Here is a 22,941-nt window from a genome sequence, read left to right as displayed (position 1 = left end):
TTTGGGGGAAAATCACTCATTTCAGGGAGAAATTAGACCCTTTTGGGTCACCATTTGATTCTGAGGAGCATCTCTCATTTTTGGAAACCATCACTCATTTTGGGGTTGTCTTTGGGGGAGGTTCTGGGGGAGAATCACTCATTTTTGGAGAGAACAGCTCATTTTGGGGTGTGCATCATTCATTAGTGGGCAAAACCTCATTGGAGCTCGAGGGGGGAAATTTTCATTTTTGGTGGACCATCAGTTTTGGAAGTATAAATCTAATTTTGTCCACATCACTCAATTACCAATTTGGATCCATCCACCCTTTTTGGGGGTAAATTAGTTTTATGAGGGGAGTTTTGCCCACTTTGGGGGGTTATTCCTGCATTTTGGGTCTTCTCCACTCAAAGGAAGAAGCTGCCAAGAAAATACAGGTGCGACCCCTCATCTTGTAGCACTTTATAATAAATGGCCAGGAATTAATACTAAATTACAATGAATCCTTTATGAAATTACAGATTACATTCACGCCAGATCAGTATCCAAAAATAGGCATTTCTGCCCATTGCATCACTTGTGTTTTTTATCCCAGCTCTTGTTCAGCTGCTTTTGTCAACTCTTCAAGAGCCAGGGAAAAAAAAGGACAATATGGGCAAAAAGCCTCCAAGAAAATGATCCTTCTCCTAGAATCTCACATTTAGAGCAGGAACCTGCAGAAAACAATTCCTTTATTTTTGCCCTGGTTTGCTTTTGCATTTCCTCCCATGCCACATTTTAAGGCGAATCCACCCTTTTGCTAGCATTTAAAATCAAAAAAACCCAAAATACAGGGTTTTTGGCAGTTGCCCTCCCCCATGGGGCTAAAGCTCCACCATTTTGCCATGTGGAGGGACAATACCAGGGAGAAATCATCTTTTAAGCAACAATACTTAGTTTCCTTCCACCCAGGCGAGTCTTGCCCATCGCCATTCAATTTTGGGTGAAATCTCAAGTTTTTTTAAACCAATTTCCCCCCATTTTTAACTAACTCTGTGCCAAAATGCCTTTGGAAAAGTTTTACTTCCGGCAGCCTTTGCCCCAACTCTGCCTCCAATCTCGGCCCTTAAGGATGAGAATGGGGTGAGTTGGATTTTTTCCAGATTCAGCAGAGGTTTTAGCACATAAATTAAAGGATTTGGAGGAATTTCCTCCCTTTTCCAGAAAGTTGTGTCCAGAGTCACCAAGCAGCCTCAGCACTGGGGCCAAAGTTGGGAGGTTTGGGCAATCCCATGAGTCGAGCACCAAACCCTCCTTGGATATAGCAGAATTTGCACTCGCTGATTATTTTTCTTCCCCCTCCATGCCAGTATTTATGCCTGTGAATGACCTTTCTGAGGGAAAAATCCAAAAAGCATCAAGTCCTAGGGTTGGTTTGGCTTTTCTTTGCACCAAGAAATCCAAGGGATGGATGCAGTGGCCCACCCACCACTGCCCACCAGCATCCGAGCGTCACGTGGGGAAAACAACTTTCCCTAAAAATGCTTTTGCTTACCAAAAAATGAAGGGAAAAAGAAAAACAAAACCTGAAAGAAAAGATTCATCTGGCCACAATATGTGCCTTGTAAACGTGTGTCCACTCCTGGGCGCTGCCATGGTGGTCCCTGTGCTCCTGGGGCAGCCAGGGCCTCTGCCAGCACTGCCAGTTTGCTTTTTGCTCACTAATTTCTTCTTCTTGCCTTTATTTTTTTTTGCATTTCGGGGGGAATTTTGTATCTGGTGCTGTCAATGATTTGGGAGGGTGCAGGAGGAGCTATTCCAGTGAGTCACTGTGGTCCAAACCAAGGTCAGCACCAGGTGCCGCTGGGAGGCCACCAGGCTCTTCCTCCAGCTCTTCCTCCTCTTCCTCCTCCTCCTCCATCTCGTCCTCATCCTCCTCATCCTCCTCCTCTTCCTCGGTGCCATCCAGGGAGTCGTCATGGGCTGCCAGCATCGCCTGCTGCATGGCCATGGTGGCAGTGGCTGATGAGAGGGGCTGGAGGTTGTCCATGCTGAGCGAGCCTGGAATTAAAAGCACAGAAATAAGGACTCCCCAGCTAACACAGAAAGGACAAAAGAAGTGCATAAACCAAGAATAACTCAAGTGAAAAGCTTGGAGAGCTTCACCATAGGGTGTCCCACCTACCCCAGTCACTCCCTAAGGTCCAATCCTTAATTTTTTTAAGCTAATGCATCATTAAATATCAAGAATCCTTAGTTCTGAGCAAGTAGATGCCCAAATTGGTTGGGCAGATCTTCTCTCCATCTTCTCTCAAGTCCTACCTTTCCTTCTCTTCATCTCGTCCTGCGTGTGTTCATTTCTGCTCTCTTCACCTTCTCTTCATCTTCTCCTTTCATTTTCCTCATCTATTGTTTGTTCATTGTCTCTCTTCATCATCTTCATCTTCTCTATTCTTCTCTTCATTTTCATCATCTATTTTCTCTTCATCTTCTCTCTTCATTGTCCTCATCTGTTCTTCATTCGTTATCTCTTTTCATTGTCATCACCTTCTCTATTCTCCTCTTCATTTTCATCTATTTTCTCTTCATCTTCTCTCTTCCTATTTTGTCTCAATCTGTCTTCTCATCTCCACCTTTCCACATCTCCCCTCCCTCCCTCCCTTCCCCAGCTCCTCAGGAGATGACCCAGGCCATGCCCCACAATGGGTGATCATCATCCTGGTGGCCAACTGGAAGGACCTTCTCGCAAGGACCACCTCTTGTCTTTCCCCACAGCTCAATAAAGGCCTCTAGAAATGATCAATTAAGGCCATAATTAATGCATGGCCTAGAAGAGCAGGGGCCACTGGGGCTTGTCCTTACCGTCAGGGTTTGTCCCTGCATTGCCCCCCTGCTGCTGCAGGACGCCGGCAGCGATGGAGTTGGGCCAGAACCGCTGCGTGGGCCGGTGCTGGGATTTGATTTTCTTGGCTTTGGGGGCTGGGTCCGGGTTGCTGGCGTCCAGCATGGGCTGCAGGATGCGCCGCCGGGCATTTATGAACCTTCCCATGGGAAAGAGAGAGCAGTGCAGTGAGTGAGAGCCGTTACACCAACACCGAGTCAAAGCAACGCTATGGCAAATAAATGGGTGGCAACATAATAATAATAATAACAACAACACTTTAGGAAAGCAGCTTCATGGTTCAAAAAGCTGGGGGTTTGTTTATTTGCCTGTGCCACTGTCCCAGATTGCAAGGCAAGATGTATTCTATTCCCATCTCTATGGCAGATTATCTTTTGTCAAGTGGGCAGTTTGCCTTATCTCTTCCACAATCACTCCTCCCCCTACCTGCTGATAACAGCTATTGAATGTCCCTGCATGGCTGATAAGAACTACAGCATCCCATTGGGGGATGTGAGCCCAGAGGGAGGAGCCAAGCATTCCTGCCTGGATATAATCTGGAGATTCTGGAACACCAGCCAAGCATTCCTACCTGGATATAATCTGGAGATTCTGGAACACCAGCACGGCTTCTGCACTGGATTCCCAGAGGAGCAGCAGCTGCCTCTTGCCCTGGATCTTCAGAGGCAGAGACTGCACCTTTCTCCAGGATCCCTGCTCCAGCAGAACCAGCCCTGGCACTGCAGGAGGGCTGAGCCACAATTCCAATGGTTCTGCTGCCAGCACCCTGACCCACAGGGTGTCAGGCTGGGTTCTGACTCTGGCACTGTTGGTTTAGTTCACTGCATTGTTTATTTTATCCTTTTATTTTCTTCTCTATTAAAGAACTGTTATTTCCTGCTTCCATATTTTTTGCCTGAGAACCCCTTAATTTAAATTTTATAGCAATTCAGAGGGGTGGGGAGGGTTCACATTCTCCATTTCAGGGGAGGCTCCTGCCTTCCTTGGCAGCCACCTGGCTTTCCAAACTGAGACAGTCACATTATAGTTCTGCATTAATTTTTCCTGCTGAGTTGGGAGAATGCTGCACATTGGATTTGCCAGGAGAGGGCACTGAGACCTTGCAAACCTTGCTGACACTAAACACCACTGAGGTCATCTCCCAGAAATCCCAGAGTCACAAAATCACAGAATAGGCTGAATTGGAAGGACTCACCAGGATCACTGAGTCCAGCTCCTGGCCCCGTGCAGGACACCCCAAGAATCAGCCTTAACCACCCAAGTTACTCCACAAAAAAGCATCATACAGCACCAAAACAGGGTGGAAAAGGTCCTAAAGCCAGCAAAATGACTGAGTGGGCCACCAGTATCTGCTCACCAGTTGTTGACTTGCAAGAGGGTCAGGTTGGTTTGGGCAGCAATTTGCCTCTTCTCATCCTCTGTGGGGTAGGGGTGCTGGAAAAAAAGAGAGATGGGGTAGCAAGATTGCATCCCTGAATGCAAGATGTCATCCCTGAGTGAAAAATAATGAAAACCTGCTCTCCCCACCCCCCAAATTTGGTGACCTCTTGCATTTGCTGAATGAATTTGAAGGGTGGCATCCAAGAGCATCAAGATTTCCTTAGGGCTTAGGGCACTTAGGGTTTTGCCAAGGCTTTCCATCAAATGCTTTCCTTGAAGGAAAATGTTCTTGGGGTTTTTTTAACTCTAGGAATTTTCCAGTGATGGTTGTTGGTAAACATGAGATTTGTGCTTCAAAAGCAGCTTTTTGCTCTTTTTGCTGCTTTATTGTCAGAGGCATCAATGAAACACCCTGAAACATCTGCACTGAACCACCAGCACTGAAAGTTTGAGCAACCTCCTTCCAACTGTGCTAAAGTGCTCTTTTCCAGCCCCAGAAATGAAATTATTATCAAAGCCATGTTTTGGAGCCCCAAGCCAGTGACAATTACCACAACTTGTTTTTCAGCTGTTAGCCCCAAAACTGTGATTTCCTTGACAACACCACCCAAAGTCAATGCACACCAAAGATTCACTTCCCACTGGGGCCTCAGTGGTTAAAAATGGCAATTTTGGGGGCAGAAATATCCTGGTTTTGGTGTATTATTTCCAGCATTCTTTTCTCCTGCTGGTGCTCCAAAACCTCCAGTAAAATGATGAGAATTTTTGGTTAAAAACCACATCATCTCTGACAGCAGATGGAGAAATCTCACGGGGAAGCCCAAATTTCTTCTGACAACAAGGACCGGGTTGTGAGCAAAGATCCAACCATCCAGCAGAAGAATTTTTTGCAGATTTTCAATTCCCTTTTGGAAATCTTAAACTATGGGTTTCTCCTAGCACTTGGCAGAAAATTGCTTTGCAGTTTCAGGTCTTTAAAATCCTTTTTGAGCCCACAAACCTGCAGTTGTACCCTCCAGAAATATGGGAGATGCACATCACAGCAACTCTCTTGTCCTCATTGCAATAAATCCAGAATTTTCCATCAAAAAAAAAAAAAAGGCTGGGAAGTTCTGCTGCTGCTTCATGTCCTGGCTGATTTTTCCACAAGTTGCTTCTTGGAGCTGTTACCTTCTGCATTACTGGTGCCTTGGGGATCTCCCAGCACTCTGTCTGCCTGGAGAGCCAGCCTTTGCTACCAGTTTCCAAGTGATTTCTTGGCTGAATTATGCAGGAAAAAATATGGGCTTTTTGGCTTTTTGCCCTTCTCCCAGCCCTGCTGATGAGAGAGAACTCTTCATGCACAAAAATATCCAGTTTGCATCTAAGCTCCCTCCATCTTCCATCTCCAATGCCCCAAATCAGGGTGACTTTGCAATTCTGTGTTTTGTCTGGCGGCTGATGTGCTACAACCCTACCTGTGAGCAGCTCTCACATTCCAGCTTGCTAGAAAAGGATATTTTGGAGCTGTTAATGCAAAAAAACGCTCAATTATCCATCTTCAAAAAGTCCCAGGAGTCCCCATCTAGATTTGTGTGCTTCTTCCTGCCTTAAGAGAATATTTTTTTCCTACCTGCAGTGACAATGGTAATTCCCAAAATACTCCCAAAATACAAACCACTTTGCACCTGCAAACACAAATTCAGACAAACCACCACCTGGATTTGAGAATTTCTGGACTTTTAGTCCTTTTTTCCTCATCTTTCAGGGTGTTTTGGTGGCTGAGGTGCTCACCATGAGATGCTGGAAGAGCCATGAGCGCATGATGTTGGTGGCGTGTTTGGGCAGGACCCCCCGCTTGTTCTTGGACTTCTTGTCCTCACCATCAAGGAGGGAGGTGAGATCCAGGTTCACCTGTCAGGGCAAAAGGAATGGGGACAGAATTGCTTGAACATGGTGATGGGCAACCCAAAAAAATGAGCAAAATGGGAGTGGGATGAGTGAAAAAAACCTGGCACTTATAGGAGCGTCCAAACACCATTTCCTGCTCCACCAAATCTGCATAAATGCAGATTTTCTCCCAGGATCTGTATTTTTTATCTCAATTTTTTTTTGTCAATGCTTTGCAAGGGGTAATGGCACTGTTGGGGAGTGTAGTGATGACACCATGGCCAATTTCAATGTGTGCTTTAGGAGGAAAACACTTTTACCTGAAAAAAAAATATTAAAAATCCCCCAAACCTCATAAAAAGATATTTTCTCAAATGAAAGCTAAAAAAACCCCTGCCAATCACCAAGCCCTTGCAAACCCATATTCCTCACCCAGCTGATTTCCACCACAAGGAGAGACATGCCCATTGAGCCAAAATTTGCTTTTTTGCCCCCCAGAAATGAAAAAGAAGCATCTTGCTGCAAGAGGAGTTTTAATGAGGATTCAGGAACCAAACTGAAATCTAAGCACTTGAGTTAAAAAGGGATTTTTTTTTCCCCAAGTCTTCATCAAAACACTTCTCCTGGATGAATTAAACATCAGGCCAGCAGGTCCCTGTGATTCCCCTGGGCTGCAGCTGAATAAATCATGCCAGTGGCACAGGAAGAGCATCCAAAGGTGCTTGTCCAAGCTCTCTCCCTGCCCCAATATTCCCTGTGCACATGTTTTTCCCACCACAGAGGGTTTTGCTGCAAGATTTAAACCTGCAATGGAGAGATATTATAGAAAGAGAATTTTTAAGCATTGCACAGGCAAAAAAAAAAAAAAAAAACCTGCCAGGGAGGTGGCACCTCTTTTCAAAATGCTGTTTATTGATTGTTTGATAAGAGGCTCCTGCAATTAAAATGGGGCATTTCAGGAATAATGGGGGTGAATTTCTGCTGCTCTGTCCCCCAGGAAGCAGCATTACAGAAATTGAAGGTTTGTTTTGTTTTTTTTCCAAATTCCTGGGGTTGGGAAGAGCTCATGGACAAGCTGTGCTAATAAATCCAGCTCTGCTCCAAATCATTGTCTCACTGCAAGAATGCAGGGATCATTGCATAACTCATTGCAATGTCAGGAAAAAAAAAAAAAAAAAGGAATAAAACCAGAAAGGAAGACCTAAAAATGAGCCTTCCCCACAAGTGCCATGACTGCTGTGCTGGACAGGCAATGCCAGGGATCCCAGATCTATAATATATCAGCAATAATATCTATTTTTATAGATAGATAGATAGATAGATTAGATAATAGATATGTAGATATATAGATATATAGATATATAGATAGATTTATAGATAGATTTATAGATAGATTTATAGATAGATATCAGCAATAATATCAGCAATATCATCCATAATATCTATCCATCTATCTATCCATCTATCTATCTATCTATCTATCTAATATCCTATCCTATATATAATTATTAATATAGAGTACAGAATATGCAATATGTACAGTGCACAGTATATATGTATATATATACACATATAATAAAGCATACAGAATAAAATACCATGTTCTATCATACTTTACAAATAACAGCTATTGTTACATGTTATATATTGCACTAAATAATATTATGTACATTATTATTATATGTTGTAATATTTTATAACAATAATATAAGCACTGTTATAACTTCTTAGCTCATTGCTATAATTTGTTAGGCACCCCAAAGGCACCTGGCAGATGGGTTTAATCAACGTTTCTTGCTAATTAAAAATTTAAGACCCTCCAAGGATTGAATTTATGGAGAAATGGGGGGGTTCTGCCTGCTGCAGTGCCAGCCTGGAGCTGGCAAGGCCTTACCTGGGCATTGGGGATCTGCAGGGCACCAGGGGTGATGGCCTGGGCGAGCACCTGGCCCTGCGACGTCACCATGGTCACGGGCTGGTACAAGGCTCCACCTATGGCAAAAAACACGTGTGGGGGTACCCAAACCCCCAGAGTGGCCCTGCCCACACCTGCCCTGCTCTGCATACCTGGCACGGCGGGCGAGCTGCTGCCGGTGCCCATGGCCAGGTTGCCAGGGGGCAGAGTGGCCGCGGGCACCACGATGCCCGCAGGGGGGTTGGAGGCCGGCGGCAGCGCTGCTGGGGAGCTCTGCAGCATCTCCTGCACGAAACAAAACACCAAACACTCAATTGAATTGCAGCCTGAAAGTTTCATTTGTTGTCCCACCCCAAATTTATTTTTTATTTATTTTGGTGGTTCAACGGGAAAAATGGCAGGAAATTGTTTTCTGCAGCATCTCCTGCACAAAACAAAACACCAAACACTCAATTGAATTGCAGCCTGAAAGTTTCATTTGTTGTCCCCCCCTAATTTTTTTTTATTTTTTTTAATTTTGGTGGTTGGACGGGAAAAATGGCAGGAAATTGTTTTCTGCAGCATCTCCTGCACAAAACAAAACACCAAACAGGTCAATTGAATTGCAGCCTGAAAGTTTCATTTGTTGTCCCACCCCAAATTTATTTTTTTGGGTTTTTTTGGTTTTTTTTTATTTTGGTGGTTCGACAGGAAAAAATGTCAGGAAATTGTTTTCTGCAGCATCTCCTGCACAAAACAAAACACCAAACACACCCATTTCAGCCTGAAAGTTTCATTTGTTGTCCCCCCTAAATTTTTTTTTATTTATTTTGGTGGTTCAACAGGAAAAATGGCAGGAATTTTTTTTCTGCAGCATCTCCTGCACAAAACAAAACACCAAACACTCAATTGAATTGCAGCCTGAAAGTTTCATTTGTTGTCCCACCCCAAATTTATTTTTTTGGGTTTTTTTGGGTTTTTTTTATTTTGGTGGTTCGACACGAAAAAATGTCAGGAAATTGTTTTCTGCAGCATCTCCTGCACAAAACAAAACACCAAACACACCCATTTCAGCCTGAAAGTTTCCTTTTTTGTTCCCCTCTAATTTTTTTTTTTTATTTTTATTGATGGTTCGATGGGGAAAAGTGGCAGGAAATGGGATTTTTCAGTTTGTTGCAAGTGCAAATAAAAAGATGGAAAAATAAAGGTTTATGCTCTGCAAAGCCCCCATTTAGCATCTCCACCAAACTTGTTTCCTTTGTACAGTCATTCTTCTCCATAAAAAAATATGAAAGGAAATAAAAAGATCATGAGGGACCAAAAGGAATTTATTTTATCTTTTTCTTTCTTAACATTTCTCTTTTTTTGGTGCTTTGACTGGGACTGGGTGATGCAACCTTTGCTAAAATTCAGGCTGAGCACCACAGTTTACCTTAGAGTAAAATAATGAAGTTAATAATAATATGACCCCATTGATATCATTTCTTGAAGCTTTAAGCTAATTTCTTGCAAAAATGGGCAATTTTTTTGAGTCAAAAGCTGTAATTTTACTTTAAGGTCCATCTCTGGAGCAACCACCAAAAGACCCCAAATGTGATGATTATTTGATTATTTATTTTGATATTTAAATGACTATTTGAGTATTTAATGTGACATTTTGGGAAGGGAGGAGTGCCACAATTGAGGCTACAGGGGAATACAGGGCAATGTACTCCAAGCTTCCACATGGGCAGAATTTTGCAAATAATATTGGTAATATTGATTAAATGATCATTTTAAAATAAACCAAAGACAACTACATGTCTATAATTCACCTAAGTGGAATAGAAATAAAACTGCACTTTTTTTGTGCAGTTTTACTGCTGACTTTCCCATTTTGCACCACTTCCCTGGTGTCCAGCTAGTTCTCAAGTGTTGAACATAATGTCAACAACGAGGATTTTATTCACCTTTTAATTCATTTTCCCTCCATTTTGATGCATTTCTTCAAGAATCCTATCATTTGGGCTAAGGAAAGAGAACTTCCCTGGATTAGTAATGTGCAATGATACTGGAAAAGCCAACCAAGGAAATGTGCTCAGGGTGGGGAAGGCTGCAGCTCCCTTTCTCCAGAGATGGACTCTGAATGCACCAAACCCACCCATGTCACATCAGACCTGGCTGTGCTGTCCCCTGGGGAGTTGGGGTGCTCTGTGTCCCCTTCAATGCATTTCCCATTGCTGGGAGGGGGAACCTGAGCTCTGTTCCTTTTTCCCCTTCTCCCCATCACATTATGTAACTTTTCCCCCACCAATCACCATCACTTTGCCTGTGCCATCTTCTCAATAAATGTCAGGCTTTTGCTGTTAAAACCCCCTCGTGGCACTTTCCCCTCCTGTGATGCCATTTCCAAAATGTTGGACCCAATGCCTCTGCCAAAAGTTACTTCTGTTATTTTTCTTATCTGGAAATTTTGCTGCAATTGCTGTGAATTTTTCATTCGATTCCCAGACATTCCTTTCCACAGCTGAATTAATTTTAAAAATGCAAATAGGACTGTCAAATACTTGGACTTTTTTTTAGTATTCCTTCCCCACCTCCAGTCTTCTGGGGGATGTAGTTTTCAGTTTGAGAAATGAATATCTCTCAGGATATAGAGAGCAAAAATCAGTCTCTTCTGCACACTCTTGGATTTGGCCCTGACAAAGGATCCAGCTGATGAACACGGTGGAAATATTCATAAAAAACCAAATGTAGTCCAGGAGAACACCAAAAAGCAGCTGGATATTTGCAGGTGCAACCAAAGTTTGGAGCAGCTTGAAGAGCTCTAGTTTTCCTCCCCTGCCTTGTTTTTCCAGGATTCTTCCTAAAGAAGGGCATCCAGAACACCATTTTTGGAAGTGTGTTGGGAAAAAGCAATTTGGAATATCAGAAAATGGGAATAAGAAATTGCTGTTTCCAGATATAGTGGTCAAAGCCATTTTCAACAGTATTTTGTGATGATAAAAATTGCCATTGTTTTTGTGGTGTAGAGGAAAACTCTCCCAACACCATCTCACTGGTGTCCAAAAAGGCAGAATATTGGTAATTATTAGAAAGAGCTATTAAAGGAATTAATGTTCTTTCTGCAACAGAACTTTGGTGAAACCAAAGTGACCCAATGGAAGTGGAGGCTCCACCTTCAAATAAATATAGAGAGATATCTCCAAGAAGATTTTAAAAAATATATTTTGCATACCAATTGCCTCAGATTGCAAATGTCAGCCAAATTCTGTTAGGCTGTTCTGTTCTGCAGTGGAAAATATTTTATATATTTTATATTTTGAGACTCAAGGAAGTCAATGGAATCACAGAATGGTTTGGGTTGGAAGGGACCTTAAAGCTCATCCTGCTCCACCCCCTGCCATGGGCAGGGACATCTTCCACTGTCCCAGGCTGCTCCCAGCCCTGTCCAGCCTGGCCTTGGGCATTCCAGGGATCCAGGGGCAGCCCCAGCTGCTCTGGGCACCCTGTGCTGGTGCTGCAGCACCCTCCAGTTGAAATGCTTTTGGCAATTTTGAAATCTGAGTGTGGAAACAAATGCATCACTAGGTGTCTCTGCAGACCCACATCTCAGCCCTGATCAACAGCAAAACAAGATTTCTCTGAATTAAAAGTCACTTCAATGAAGAAAAATATCTGGGACATGACACAAAAAAAGCCCTTTCTTACAATAAGGAAAATGTCCAAGTGCCAGATTGTAAGAACGTGCTAAAATTCAGTGCTACTTGAGCTGCTGTCCTTGTCCTTGTGCTTTGTGACACAGACATTCATTTGTGGGTGGTACACCACGTGTCAAAATCTGTCTCATCCTAAATCTGAATCTCTGAATATTACTTGTGCTGGGGGATATTTGGAATTAGATGGAGAAAAAAAAAAAGAAACCCATGGGTTTGCCAAGAAAGAGATGGCCAAACTCAAAGGCATGCAAGATAATTCATAAGGCTCCTTTGTGAAGGGATGTGTGCATGGAGATGAGAAAAAAGCTGGCTTTAAATAAAGAGGAATGCAGGGCTGCTCTCAGGGCAAACTTGGATAAATTAAGATCTATATAGAGAAGAACTGCACTGAGTCCCACCAAAGCAACTGTCCACCCCAGCCACAGCAGCTTGGGCCAGTGGAAGGGTCCCTGCCCTTGTCAGGGTGTTGGGCTTTAGGGTCTCCTCCAACCCACACCAAAATACAATTCTGTGGAGAACTAATCTGAGAAGAAGAAATGCTGTCCTGAAAATGCCCATTCAAGCATTGCCAATGTGAAATGAGAGCTGGAAAAACCAAAATTGGATTCCATTTAAATGTCCCTGGCAGCACTGTGCTTCCCAATGTGATTGGTTTTGCAACTGTTTTTTTCTTGCAAGTGGAGAACAGTGAGGACACCTTTGATGTCAAAGGAAAATTGAAATTAAACATTGATTTAAATTGGTTTCCTCCTTCTTCCACAAAAGAAGGACCTCCCCCCTCCCATCCTGGTCAGAAACAGCTCAAAAATACTCATTAAATAAAGGGAGTAGGCTAAAAAGGGCCCAATGAGGACTTGAGGTAGAAGAATGAAGCCAAGTGAAAATCAACCAACAAAAATAGAAGAGGAATTGATTGCTTGGTGGACTTGCAGGACAAAGAGGAAATGATCCAATCACAAGACAAAGCAAAGCACAAAATGAGGAAGCAATGGAGAAAAAAGGGTACAAAAATCTTTGGTAATGAAAGTTCAGGGAAGACTCATCACATGGGAAAGCTCCAGACTCGTCACCCAAACTTGGCCAAAACCAGGAATCATCTGGCAACATAAGAAGATTTCAGCAACAGTCAAAACACCTTGTCTGGGTGTTCTCTCATCTTCCCATCATCTCAGACATTTTGCACCTCCAAAAATTCTTGCATTTTCCATCTTAGAAAGCAGAAATAGCAGCAGGCAAAGGACCATCCTTTTTGGATCCACCAGGGAAATCCAACAGATTCACCAAATTCACCATTGAGGTGACATTTTGACAGGTCCAGACATTGTTTTCCCAGTTTTGGTTGATATCCTTGTTATTGTGTGCCCATAATTTTTTTAACATGTCCTGTGGTAAAAAACTTATCCAAAACCTGAAATATTTCACTTTCATGACAAACTTGGTGTATCTCAACACAAAATGATTGATGTTCTTTCCAAACCCTAAGAAAACCTATTTGCTGGGACACCTCCTTCGTTGATACTAATTACATTTCATTATTTAGATTTTTTTTTTTAAATCCTGAATTAATGGCCTATTTGCTCTTGCACCTCCCCTCAGCATGAAACCAACAGGCTGAAAATTAGAGAAATGATCCCACTTGCCATTTTTAAACAATCCCATGATTTTTCAGCTCTCTGGAGCATCCTTAGCCTCTAAACTCAACTGATGGATATGGAGCATTTCCACCCTTTTTTATCCATGCTGACTCAAGTAGACTCAATGAGTTGAAGCACTCAAGCACTTGGCATGGTGTAGTTGGAAAATATTTGCCTTTGTGTTGTCACTGCTCTGTCATCCTTATCCCATGACCAGATGAGATGGTGACTCCATCATGGGCCATCTCTGTGAATATTTCAGCTCCACCTGCTGAAAATCCCTCAGGGCTGAGCCAACATTTCCCCTCCAGTTGGGTCTTTCCTGGGTGTGTTCCCATTTCTTTCACAACTGCCTCCAAATCCTCACTTGAATTCCTCAACTTTCAAGTCTGGCCCAGAAGGGAAATGGCAGCAGCTCTGGGTTTCCAGGAATCAGAAGCTCTTGGTGCCTCTCCATGGGCCTGATTATTTTCCAAAGACTTGTGCTAATTTTCTGATATGATCCCCACCTCTTTGTGAGACACTAAATCCTCATTACTTTTCCTGACCGATGCATTCTAATTAGATCAACACTTAAAAAAAAAAAAAAAAAAAAAGGAAGGAGGGGGGGAAAATTCACAATAGCCACAGGACGGCTTTCCATCTCATTAACTCCCTCACTTATTATTTTCATGAAAATTACTGATAAAAAACGTGCATCTCCATTTGCTGGGACCGGGAGCTTTGTCGGCTCATATCTAACATCTCTCTCATCACCCAGGATGTGAGCTGTTGCCATGGCAATGCACAATAATAGAAACTAATAAATTACAAACGAGATGCTCGTTGAGCAATTATTGTTCTCTTTTATGCAAGTGTCTTGCTAATTTTGATCATAAGGAATGCTTCCATAAAGCAGCGAAGGGATAATAAGTCTATTTCTAGAGATTATTAGAATATAGAGTGAGGATGGGGTTTCTTAGATCAATGATTAAGTGGTTTGGTGCTTTCAGGGAACCTAAATAAAAAACTGAACTTTTCTGGGGGGCTTTTCCCTCATCATGTTGGGAGCTTCAGACTCTGCAGCACCTGGAGCTGAGCTGCTGAAAAATGATATTATTTTCCTTTCCACCACCTTAAAAATGCCCCAAAAGCCCTAAGAAGGCCCCACCACCTGCCTCCTTTTTAGGGAGAGCTCCAGGAGCTGCCTGGGTTATTTTGGGTTCACTGCAGTTATTTCTGGTGGGATTGCACAACCCTAAATTCTACTTTTTTACCCCAAAAGCCAATTGCCTGAGAGAGGGAAATGCCCTAGGGAAACACAATCTAGCATCAAGATTTTTGGGATGCAAGCAGCCAAGATTTATTCCCTGCACTGCAGATGCACATGAAAACCCCAGCCCATGGGCAGCTTCTTTCCTGAATATTGAGTTACAATCCCTTATTTTGCCCCAAAAGCCACCAAGGTTCAACTTCTTTTGGCTATTTCAGGTGATATTTCTGCAGTTCTCAGGCATTTCCTTGTACTCTTCCACTATCCTTGAGGCACCAATTGTCTTCTTCTCCCAGCTAAAATCCAAATTACGCAAAAGAAGAAGCAAAGGGAATGTTGATCATGCTGGGGGAGAACTGCAAGATCTGCTGAGACACAAAAAGGAGCAGCGAAGCCAGAAAGAGTTACCTGAGACCCAAAAATCCTTTGAGCTGCCTTAAAACAAAAAGTGAGAGAGAAACAGTAGAGAAAATCCTGATGTTTCTCTCCTTCCTGCCAACAACAATTTTTTTCATTAAAAAATGCAACTTTCTTGTTTCTATTCCCACACACTTGCACAGCTCCCTTGCCCTCACATTTAATTGCTGCAACATTAGAGTTTAGGAGTCTCTTGCAGAGCCACAAACATTGGGGTTGCAGCTCTGCCAACACATGCAAAAAAGGACTTAAAAAATTCAAAATAAAGGGAAAAAAGTCACCACAACATCATTTATTGCACTCTATGAGCAAGGCACGGGATTTTTTTTTTAATTCTTGGGGATCAATTTTTCAGGAGGCCACAGCTCTTGTAGAGCAAGTCTGAAACCTTGTTGGCAACTCCCCGTTGGCCAAAGTGCAACAATGGTTATTGGAGAGGAATTTCAAGGCATTACCTGGGGGTGGAGGCTGATGGAGGAGGGGTTGGGGGAGTAGGGCCCCCCCAGGTCGTTCCTGAGTAGGTTGTCACTGTGCATCTTGGTTTTGAGGCAGGTGATGTAACGGTTGCAGAAGTCCTTGCACAACTCATTGACCTTCTCCAGCTCCAGGAGGTGGATGCGCAGCACCTGGATGGCCTTCACCATCTGCACAAGGGCACAAAGGTAAAATCAATATTCTCCCCCAAAATCTAATGTAGAACTGATCCCCTACAGCAGAATGAAATTCATTTCCTTTCTCAACATGCACAAGAAATGAAGATTCTTGCCCAAAACCCATCCCAGAGCCCATCCCTCTGCATGTCTGCATTCCTTTTCCTTGCCCATCAATCAGACGAGATCCAAGAGGAAAAAATTCACCAAATTCACCACTGCCTTCATGGGAATTGCTCCCCATGCCCCAAAAAAAGAGTACAAGCCAATCTCCTCGTTGTTGAAAAGCGTTTGGTTATTCTCTGGAGACCACTTCTTCTAACAAGATTACGGGGCTGCAACTCAGCCGTGAGCTGTTGCTGGTGCAAAGCCTGGGCCTCATTAAAACGTACCCCATAAACCTTAAAAAATTTACACATAAAACATTCCTCTCGCCGAGCTGAAACCTTAAGTTTTACAGCCGCTGTTTGAAATCTTGCATAATATATAAAATTTCAGCTATTCACTCCGGGGCAATAAATCCGGTTTTATGTAACAAAGCGTCTTTGCATTTCAAAGAGTGTTTTTAACTTGCAAATTTTAGTGGTCATCTTTACAAACTGCAAGTTGCCATGGTTGGGAAACATCCTGAAAAATCCAGGGCCAAACTCCTGTGGCAGCTCCACGACAGAGAAAGTGAATTTTTGGTTGGTGAACAACAGGGATGATGGGTTGAGGCTGGAAAAATCTTTTATTTAGCTTCCTTTATTGTTTTTTCCTTTTTTTTTTTTCTTTTTATTTTCCCCTCCTCAGCAGTTGACACAGGCAAAGCACAAGGTGGAGGTGTCGTGCCCAGGATTTCCGCATCCTCCCAGGGCTCACCGGCCATGAAAGTCAATATTCAAGGGCAAAGGCAAGAAGACCTGACACATATATGTAAAAAAATAAATCTCTCAATTATCTCAGCTCATTTGCTTAGGGTCTCATTTTATGTCCCTGCTCCGCTGCGTCGTATATCTGTCCGGATAAAGAGTTACAGTCCAACGGCGTACGTGCGCGGGGTTGTAAAAAATACAGATGCTGAATTAATTGACTGTGTGGCACTCGGCAGCTGATTGAGTTGATAATGGTGAGATCTGACCTTTTTCTAATTTCTAATTATGTGCATCTTGGCAGCGAGGAATACATGACTCTTATTCTAATGATAGCTAATGCCACTGGCCTTTTCAGCCCTGCTGTGCCATCACCAATTTCTGGCAAATGGGTGGTGTTAAAAAAAAAAGGAAAAACAAAACCCAGAAAATAACAACAACCAAAATAAGGAAAATGTAAATAGAGGAAAAGTGTCCAGGTTGAAATGTTGAGTTTTGAGCACTGCAAGTCTTTTTAACTCAAAATTCCCTCCCACCAACAGGAATGTGCTTCTGCAGCATCAAATCAACCATCTCCTCTGTCCTGATGCAGGTTACCCACACTGAGGTGCATGGCTCCTCCTTTTTGGTGGAGTTCTGGGCATTGGATAGAAAATACACACCCAGCTATGTACTAGAACCAGGGCAAACCCAGATAAACAGAGATACAGACACATAGAATGACACAGCAACAGATAGAGAAATATATGAATGTGAATGTATCAAGTCTGTAAGGTCATACATGGCATCAGTGGGATCAATCCAACTGCCCATGGTCACCTTGGCAGCAAGAGCTGCTTCAGAATATGCCTAAAAACCACGATTGGTGTGATGTGGGTTTTTTTTTTAGAAACCACACAAAACCTGAAAATAGCTGGTGTGGATACATTTCCTGCACTGACTATTTGCTGGTGATGTTTCATCTTTATATGTACAGAAATAGGTTTTCCTTTCCTCAAATTTTAGATTCTTTTTCCTTCATCTGGCTCCATTTCTCTCCTCCTGCTAGACCCTTACACCCATTTTTATGCATTTTAATGCAATGGGGGTTTGTTGATGCACCTCAGCATTTGTTTAGTCCAAAAACTGAAATAATCCCAAACATTGTTTAGGTTATTGGGTTCTTGTGAGTTGCTTGGTTTTTTTTTGATTGCTTGTCCCAGAGCAATTTCTGTTCTTGACTACAAGTTATTGCAAAATGAGTTTAGCAATACGTAAAAGGGGGGCTTTGCCTGGCCTCCAAATTTTTTGGAGGGCATTCTGCAGACTCTTGTTTTAGGGATGTTAAAAAACTCTTCTCCACAAGTTAAAGTTGGGATGTGGGATTTTACTTCATGTTCAAATCTTCTCTTGCTTTTTTTAAAAAACAGTAGGTCTTGCACCTAGATAAGTTTTGCTAGTTCTTCCCTTTGTGATATGTGATCATTCAAAATCACCTCCTTGATATCTGCAATACTTGGAAAAAGCCTGTGAATTGCCTGATTTTGCTTCTTTTTTTGGGATGGAAATCCCTCTGCTACAAGTCCCAGGTGACACACAATCCCTCAGGGGAGGTGTTTGGCTGTTTGCACCATCAGAGGTGCACAGAATTCCCTCTCAGACCTTGAAAATCCATTTGTGGAGCATCAGGACGGTGCCACAAACTTGTCTACCCACGTTTGCCATGGAGACCATGTGTGGAGGCTTTCCTGGACAAAATGACAGGATTTGAGGATATTTCCTGAGGTCCTCACAAGAGAAATCCAAAGCAGAGTCTTCTGAGGCACCATCCAGCAGCAATGGATGCAGTAGGAAATTTGAATTGCTGCAGCAGGGAGTTCACCAAAATGGCTTCAAGTGTTCCAAAGTGTTGTGATCCATGACCTTATGGAAAAAGTTATCATTCTGCCCTGCTTCTAGGACATGAGCTGGCCATGACACTTCAAACCAGATGGTGGCAGACGAGCTTGCTGACACTTGTGCACGTTGCACTGAGGAGCAGTAATTCCTACAGAGACTGCAAGTTTTGGGGCACAAACCAACCAGCAACCTCAGCTGTTTTCAGGAACCTCATTGACCCCATGGAGGTTGTGTGGGACAAAAAGGGACAGGGGGCTTGTTCTTACAGGGGATCTTCTGGAAAATGTCTCAAAGAAGGTCCTGGAGAAGGTCCTTCTGTGGAAAACCTTGCCAAGATGACCAGCACTACAGAGCCCAGAGACATGGCTGTAAATCTTCATTTGTTCCTCACCCCCTACCTTTTCAACACCCCCCAGAAATCATCTGCCAAGCCCCAGCCGCCTATACCAGGTTGTCCAGCTCGGGGTCGTCGCTGAAGAAGGGCTTGTGTTCCTGCTCCTGCTGGTGGACAAAGTTCTCGATGTCGACATCGAAGCTGGCTGAGGTGATGCACTCCGAGCCCTGCGTGGCCTGCTCACACTTCTCAAAGAGCAGCGTCAGCAGCGGGAACAGAGGGTGCCTGCAGAGGACAAAGGAGAGCACCCATAACTCCCACTGGTTTAGGTCCCATGTCCATCTTTACCCATCCATCCATCCATCCATCCATCCATCCATCCATCCATCCATCCACCATCCATCCATCCCTCATCCATCCATCCATCCATCCATCCATCCATCCATCCATCCACCATCCATCCATCCCTCATCCATCCATCCATCCATCCATCCATCATCCATCCATCCACCATCCATCCATCCATCCATCATCCATCCATCCATCCATCCATCCATCCATCCATCATCCATCCATCCATCCATCCATCCATCCATCCATCCATCATCCATCCATCCATCCATCATCCATCCATCCATCCATCCACCATCCATCCACCATCCATCCATCATCCATCCATCCATCATCCATCCATCCATCCATCCATCCATCCATCCATCATCCATCCATCCATCATCCATCCATCCATCCATCCATCATCCATCCCTCCATCCATCATCCATCCATCCATCCATCCATCCATCCATCCATCCATCATCCATCCATCCATCCATCCCCCATCCATCCATCCATCCATCCATCCATCATCCATACATCCATCATCCATCCATCCATCATCCATCATCCATCCCTCATCCATCCATCATCCATCCATCCATCCATCCATCCATCCATCCATCCATCCATCATCCATCCATCCATCCATCCATCCATCCATCATCCATCATCCATCCATCATCCATCCATCCATCCATCCAATCATCCATCCATCATCCATCCATCCATCCATCCATCCATCCATCCATCCATCCATCCGTTCCCTCCCAGTCTGTATGAACCTGTTGGTGCAAACCTCACTCCCAAGTCACACTGGAAGTGGTCCCTCTAGATCTCCTTCAGCAACAAAAAAACCAGCTTAAAAATTGTAAAATTCAGTATCTCCTCCATCAGGCTTGTTCCAATATCTTGGTGTTTTCCATCATTGCAACAAAGTTAGTGTTTCCTAAATAGGCAAACAGGTTAAGTCTTGGACATAGCCAAGATGTCCTGGAACCATCTGCTGTCCAAGTGGCTTTTCCTTTCAAGGATGGACATCAGCACCTGCTCATGGATGGTAATATTTCACCTCAAAATGTCTCTTTTGGTTGGAGATGATGGACTGGCACTTCTATCTGCCTGCAGCATCCTATGGACCAACCTTGTTATGGGTTGCTCCCCCACCAAGAGGTCTCTTTGTACCTCTGACAAGTCCACAAAGATGGGTCAAATACCACTTCTTTCTTACCATGAGATCATCTTGAAAACAAAGATTTATAGTTCTCCTTGAAATCCAAATCTCTCCAATGATGATGCCAAGTTGATGCAAATACACAAAGAGCACCAAAGCGCATGGACAATACAGGGGTGAAGACCACGGCTTAGGGCAAGCCTCAATGAGCCCCTCCAGCTGTGCAAATTCAAATCAAAAATGTTTTATGGAGTCTTTCCAGGCAGAGCTGCAAAACGCTCCTGCAGGAATGGCCTCCCACAGCACTCCAGTTATCCGAGCACAATGGGATTGGCTCCACCATTTTATCTCCAAAAGATGGCCCGAAAGATGATTATGAATCACCTCCTGACAGCCTCTTTGAGTCGGAGTCAGGCGAAGGGGTTAAACCCCTTGGCTAAGTCTTCATTTGCAGCCGCTAATACCACAGCATATTATAGTTTAATCTGTCCTGATCCTGGTTTAATGCAAGATTCACCGAGGCTGGAGCAGAGAGTGGCGAGGGGGGGAAATCATTTCATAATTTCAGTCGCCCCGCTGGAGCTTAGCCAAGGGATATGAAAGGCAAATTCCAGGCGGAAAGTTGAATTATTGGGACTTATGAACGGTGGCACCGCAGCAGGTGCCTGCTGCCATTTCCAGAGCTGCTCCAACAATTAGGAGCAGAGGTATGGAATTACCCCCAAGATGGGGGTTTGGGGAGGGGGAAAGGGGGTTGCAGCCCCTGAGCAATTTGAGCCCCTTTTTTTGAGGGGTTGCATTAAGGCCAGCATCACCCCGTGCTCCTCAGTATTGATAATGGGGGCAGTGCTGCTCTGGGCTCCCAGGAAGGTTTGGGGCTGGCCAAAAGGAGGGAGTAGGAGGAGGAAGGAATGTGGCCATGGGGAGAACGGTTTGCTTTTCAGCAGAAAATAAAGTGGAATAAAAAATTTAAAACCTAAGATAAAATAAAAATAAAAAAACCAAAGTGGAATCCAATCCGATCAAATCCATCAATAAGTAAAGATAAAATTAAATGAAACAAAACAATAAAATAAACACAAAACAAAATAAAGTAACGTTAAACTAACAAAAAAACCCCAAAATTTAAAATATCTGTATTAAAAAAATAAAAGAAAAACAAACACAAGGGGAAACCAGGGGACCAAGACCCCCAGGGATGGGTTAAAGGAGGGCACCAAGGAGGGCAGTCTTGAGGAGTGCTGGAATTTGGGGGTTTGCCATGAGCTTTATGTGGAATTACTGTGGAATTTGGGGTTTTTTTTCATTTTTGCATGGGAAAAAACCAACCCAAACCACGTTTTCTCCATTTCCAGCCTTTCTGTGGTCACACCATGCAAAGGAAAGGACAGCCCACCATGGCAGGTGGAGGTTGTGGCACAAAAATTAAGAGCTGGAGCCCCTTTTTGCCATGAAATTTGCAGTGGAGGGAATGGATGGATATCCAGGATGCACAGGGGAATCAAGAGGATTTTCCCACAGTGGGTGTTACAGAGAAACCACCCCTATGGTACAAAGGAGAATTTTGGAGTAGAAAAATCTGCTTTTGCTGATTTCAGTTTTGGAAAAAAAAAACCCTGAGTTTGTTTAGTTGGGCTTTTTTTCTGCCAGGGAATCCTCCAAATGAAAGGGCTGAACCAGCCCTGACATTTTCCTGCAGGAGAGAGGTCGTTTGCAGCCACTAATAAAAAGGATTCGACACGGGCTAATAAAGAGGAATGAATTCCTCTAATGGCCTAATTTCCCACCTCAGCCGAGCCAGCAGCACAGCGGGCACATCACAACAGGAATTTTATTTTTTTTCACCCCTTTTCCCCTAAAAAAACCTCAAACAACCCAAAACAAAACAAAAAAAAAACCCCAAACAACAAAAAATAACACCACAAAAAGCCTCCCATCAAACTTAATGCAAAGAAATGCAGGCATTTCCCACTTGGAAAAACCCAATTTGTGGTGCTTGGGTGGTTTAAGCATCATTTCCTTTCAGGAGCATCATCTTCTCTGGCCCAAAATCCATTGGGAAGTCCCAGCCCCACTGTTGCATAAAGTCAAGAAAACACTTTAGCTGAGAGAAAATTGCAGCTGAGAAGTGGCACTGCTGGACCAGTCCCTGCCAAGCTGCTCCCACACCAACAAGGGTGGGGAAGGATTTTTTCCCCCTTTTTTCTATTTTTTTAACGGGTGATAAACTCCTGCTAGGGCATAAAACCCGGCAGGGTGACTTGTCCATGGGTTTTTATATTTCCCATCACATTTTCCCAGCAATTTCCCTCCAGCTTGATCGACTGATGCTTACAGCCAATGCCTTCTGCCTTGGTGCAATTATTAAAAATTAACAAAAATCCATTGTTTTGGGGGGAAGGAAAATGGGCCTAGGAGAGCTAAGAAAAATCCTTGTGTGCATTTGATACCTAATGACATACCCACCATCCATTTGAACCACTGGATAGGGAGATATTCAGCAAAAAAAGGTTAATTTTATGTATATATATAATGTATTACATAAATATATAGCAGGATATAATTGTTTTATATAAAATATATTTGTGGGTTTGTTTTGGTTAGTACCCAAAAATAAGCATCCAGGTTTGGGCAATAAGTGCACACATGGGGCTGGACAACAATTTCCCCCCAGTTTTCTGGGGCAATACCTCCCACAAGGTGTTTGTTCCATGTCT

The 22,941-nt window shown here is 43.4% G+C and overlaps 1 protein-coding gene across 4 annotated transcripts in view; it reads right to left on the bottom strand.

Annotated features, from left to right (window-relative positions):
* Positions 1 to 468: 468 nt before the first annotated feature.
* PKNOX2 (PBX/knotted 1 homeobox 2) overlaps positions 469 to 22,941 on the bottom strand; it is a 109,730-nt gene continuing 87,257 nt past the window's right edge. For all 4 annotated transcript variants that reach the window (XM_071449628.1, XM_071449626.1, XM_071449629.1 and 1 more), the window contains 8 exons: positions 18,831 to 19,002; positions 15,460 to 15,648; positions 8,177 to 8,309; positions 8,004 to 8,101; positions 6,014 to 6,133; positions 4,218 to 4,294; positions 2,821 to 2,999; positions 469 to 2,019 (listed from right to left, as the gene is read on the bottom strand). In XM_071449628.1, the coding sequence (XP_071305729.1) occupies positions 1,772 to 2,019; positions 2,821 to 2,999; positions 4,218 to 4,294; positions 6,014 to 6,133; positions 8,004 to 8,101; positions 8,177 to 8,309; positions 15,460 to 15,648; positions 18,831 to 19,002 (1,216 nt within the window). In that variant the 3' untranslated portion in view covers positions 469 to 1,771. The remainder of the gene's footprint in view (positions 2,020 to 2,820; positions 3,000 to 4,217; positions 4,295 to 6,013; positions 6,134 to 8,003; positions 8,102 to 8,176; positions 8,310 to 15,459; positions 15,649 to 18,830; positions 19,003 to 22,941) is intronic.

The sequence above is a fragment of the Agelaius tricolor genome, unplaced genomic scaffold (assembly GCF_023055355.1).
Source record: "Agelaius tricolor isolate 1412-34295 unplaced genomic scaffold, bAgeTri1.0.p SCAF_29, whole genome shotgun sequence".
NCBI classification, from domain to species: domain Eukaryota; kingdom Metazoa; phylum Chordata; class Aves; order Passeriformes; family Icteridae; genus Agelaius; species Agelaius tricolor.
Note: the sequence above shows the minus strand (reverse complement) of the source record. Positions and strands in the feature narration are given on the sequence as shown.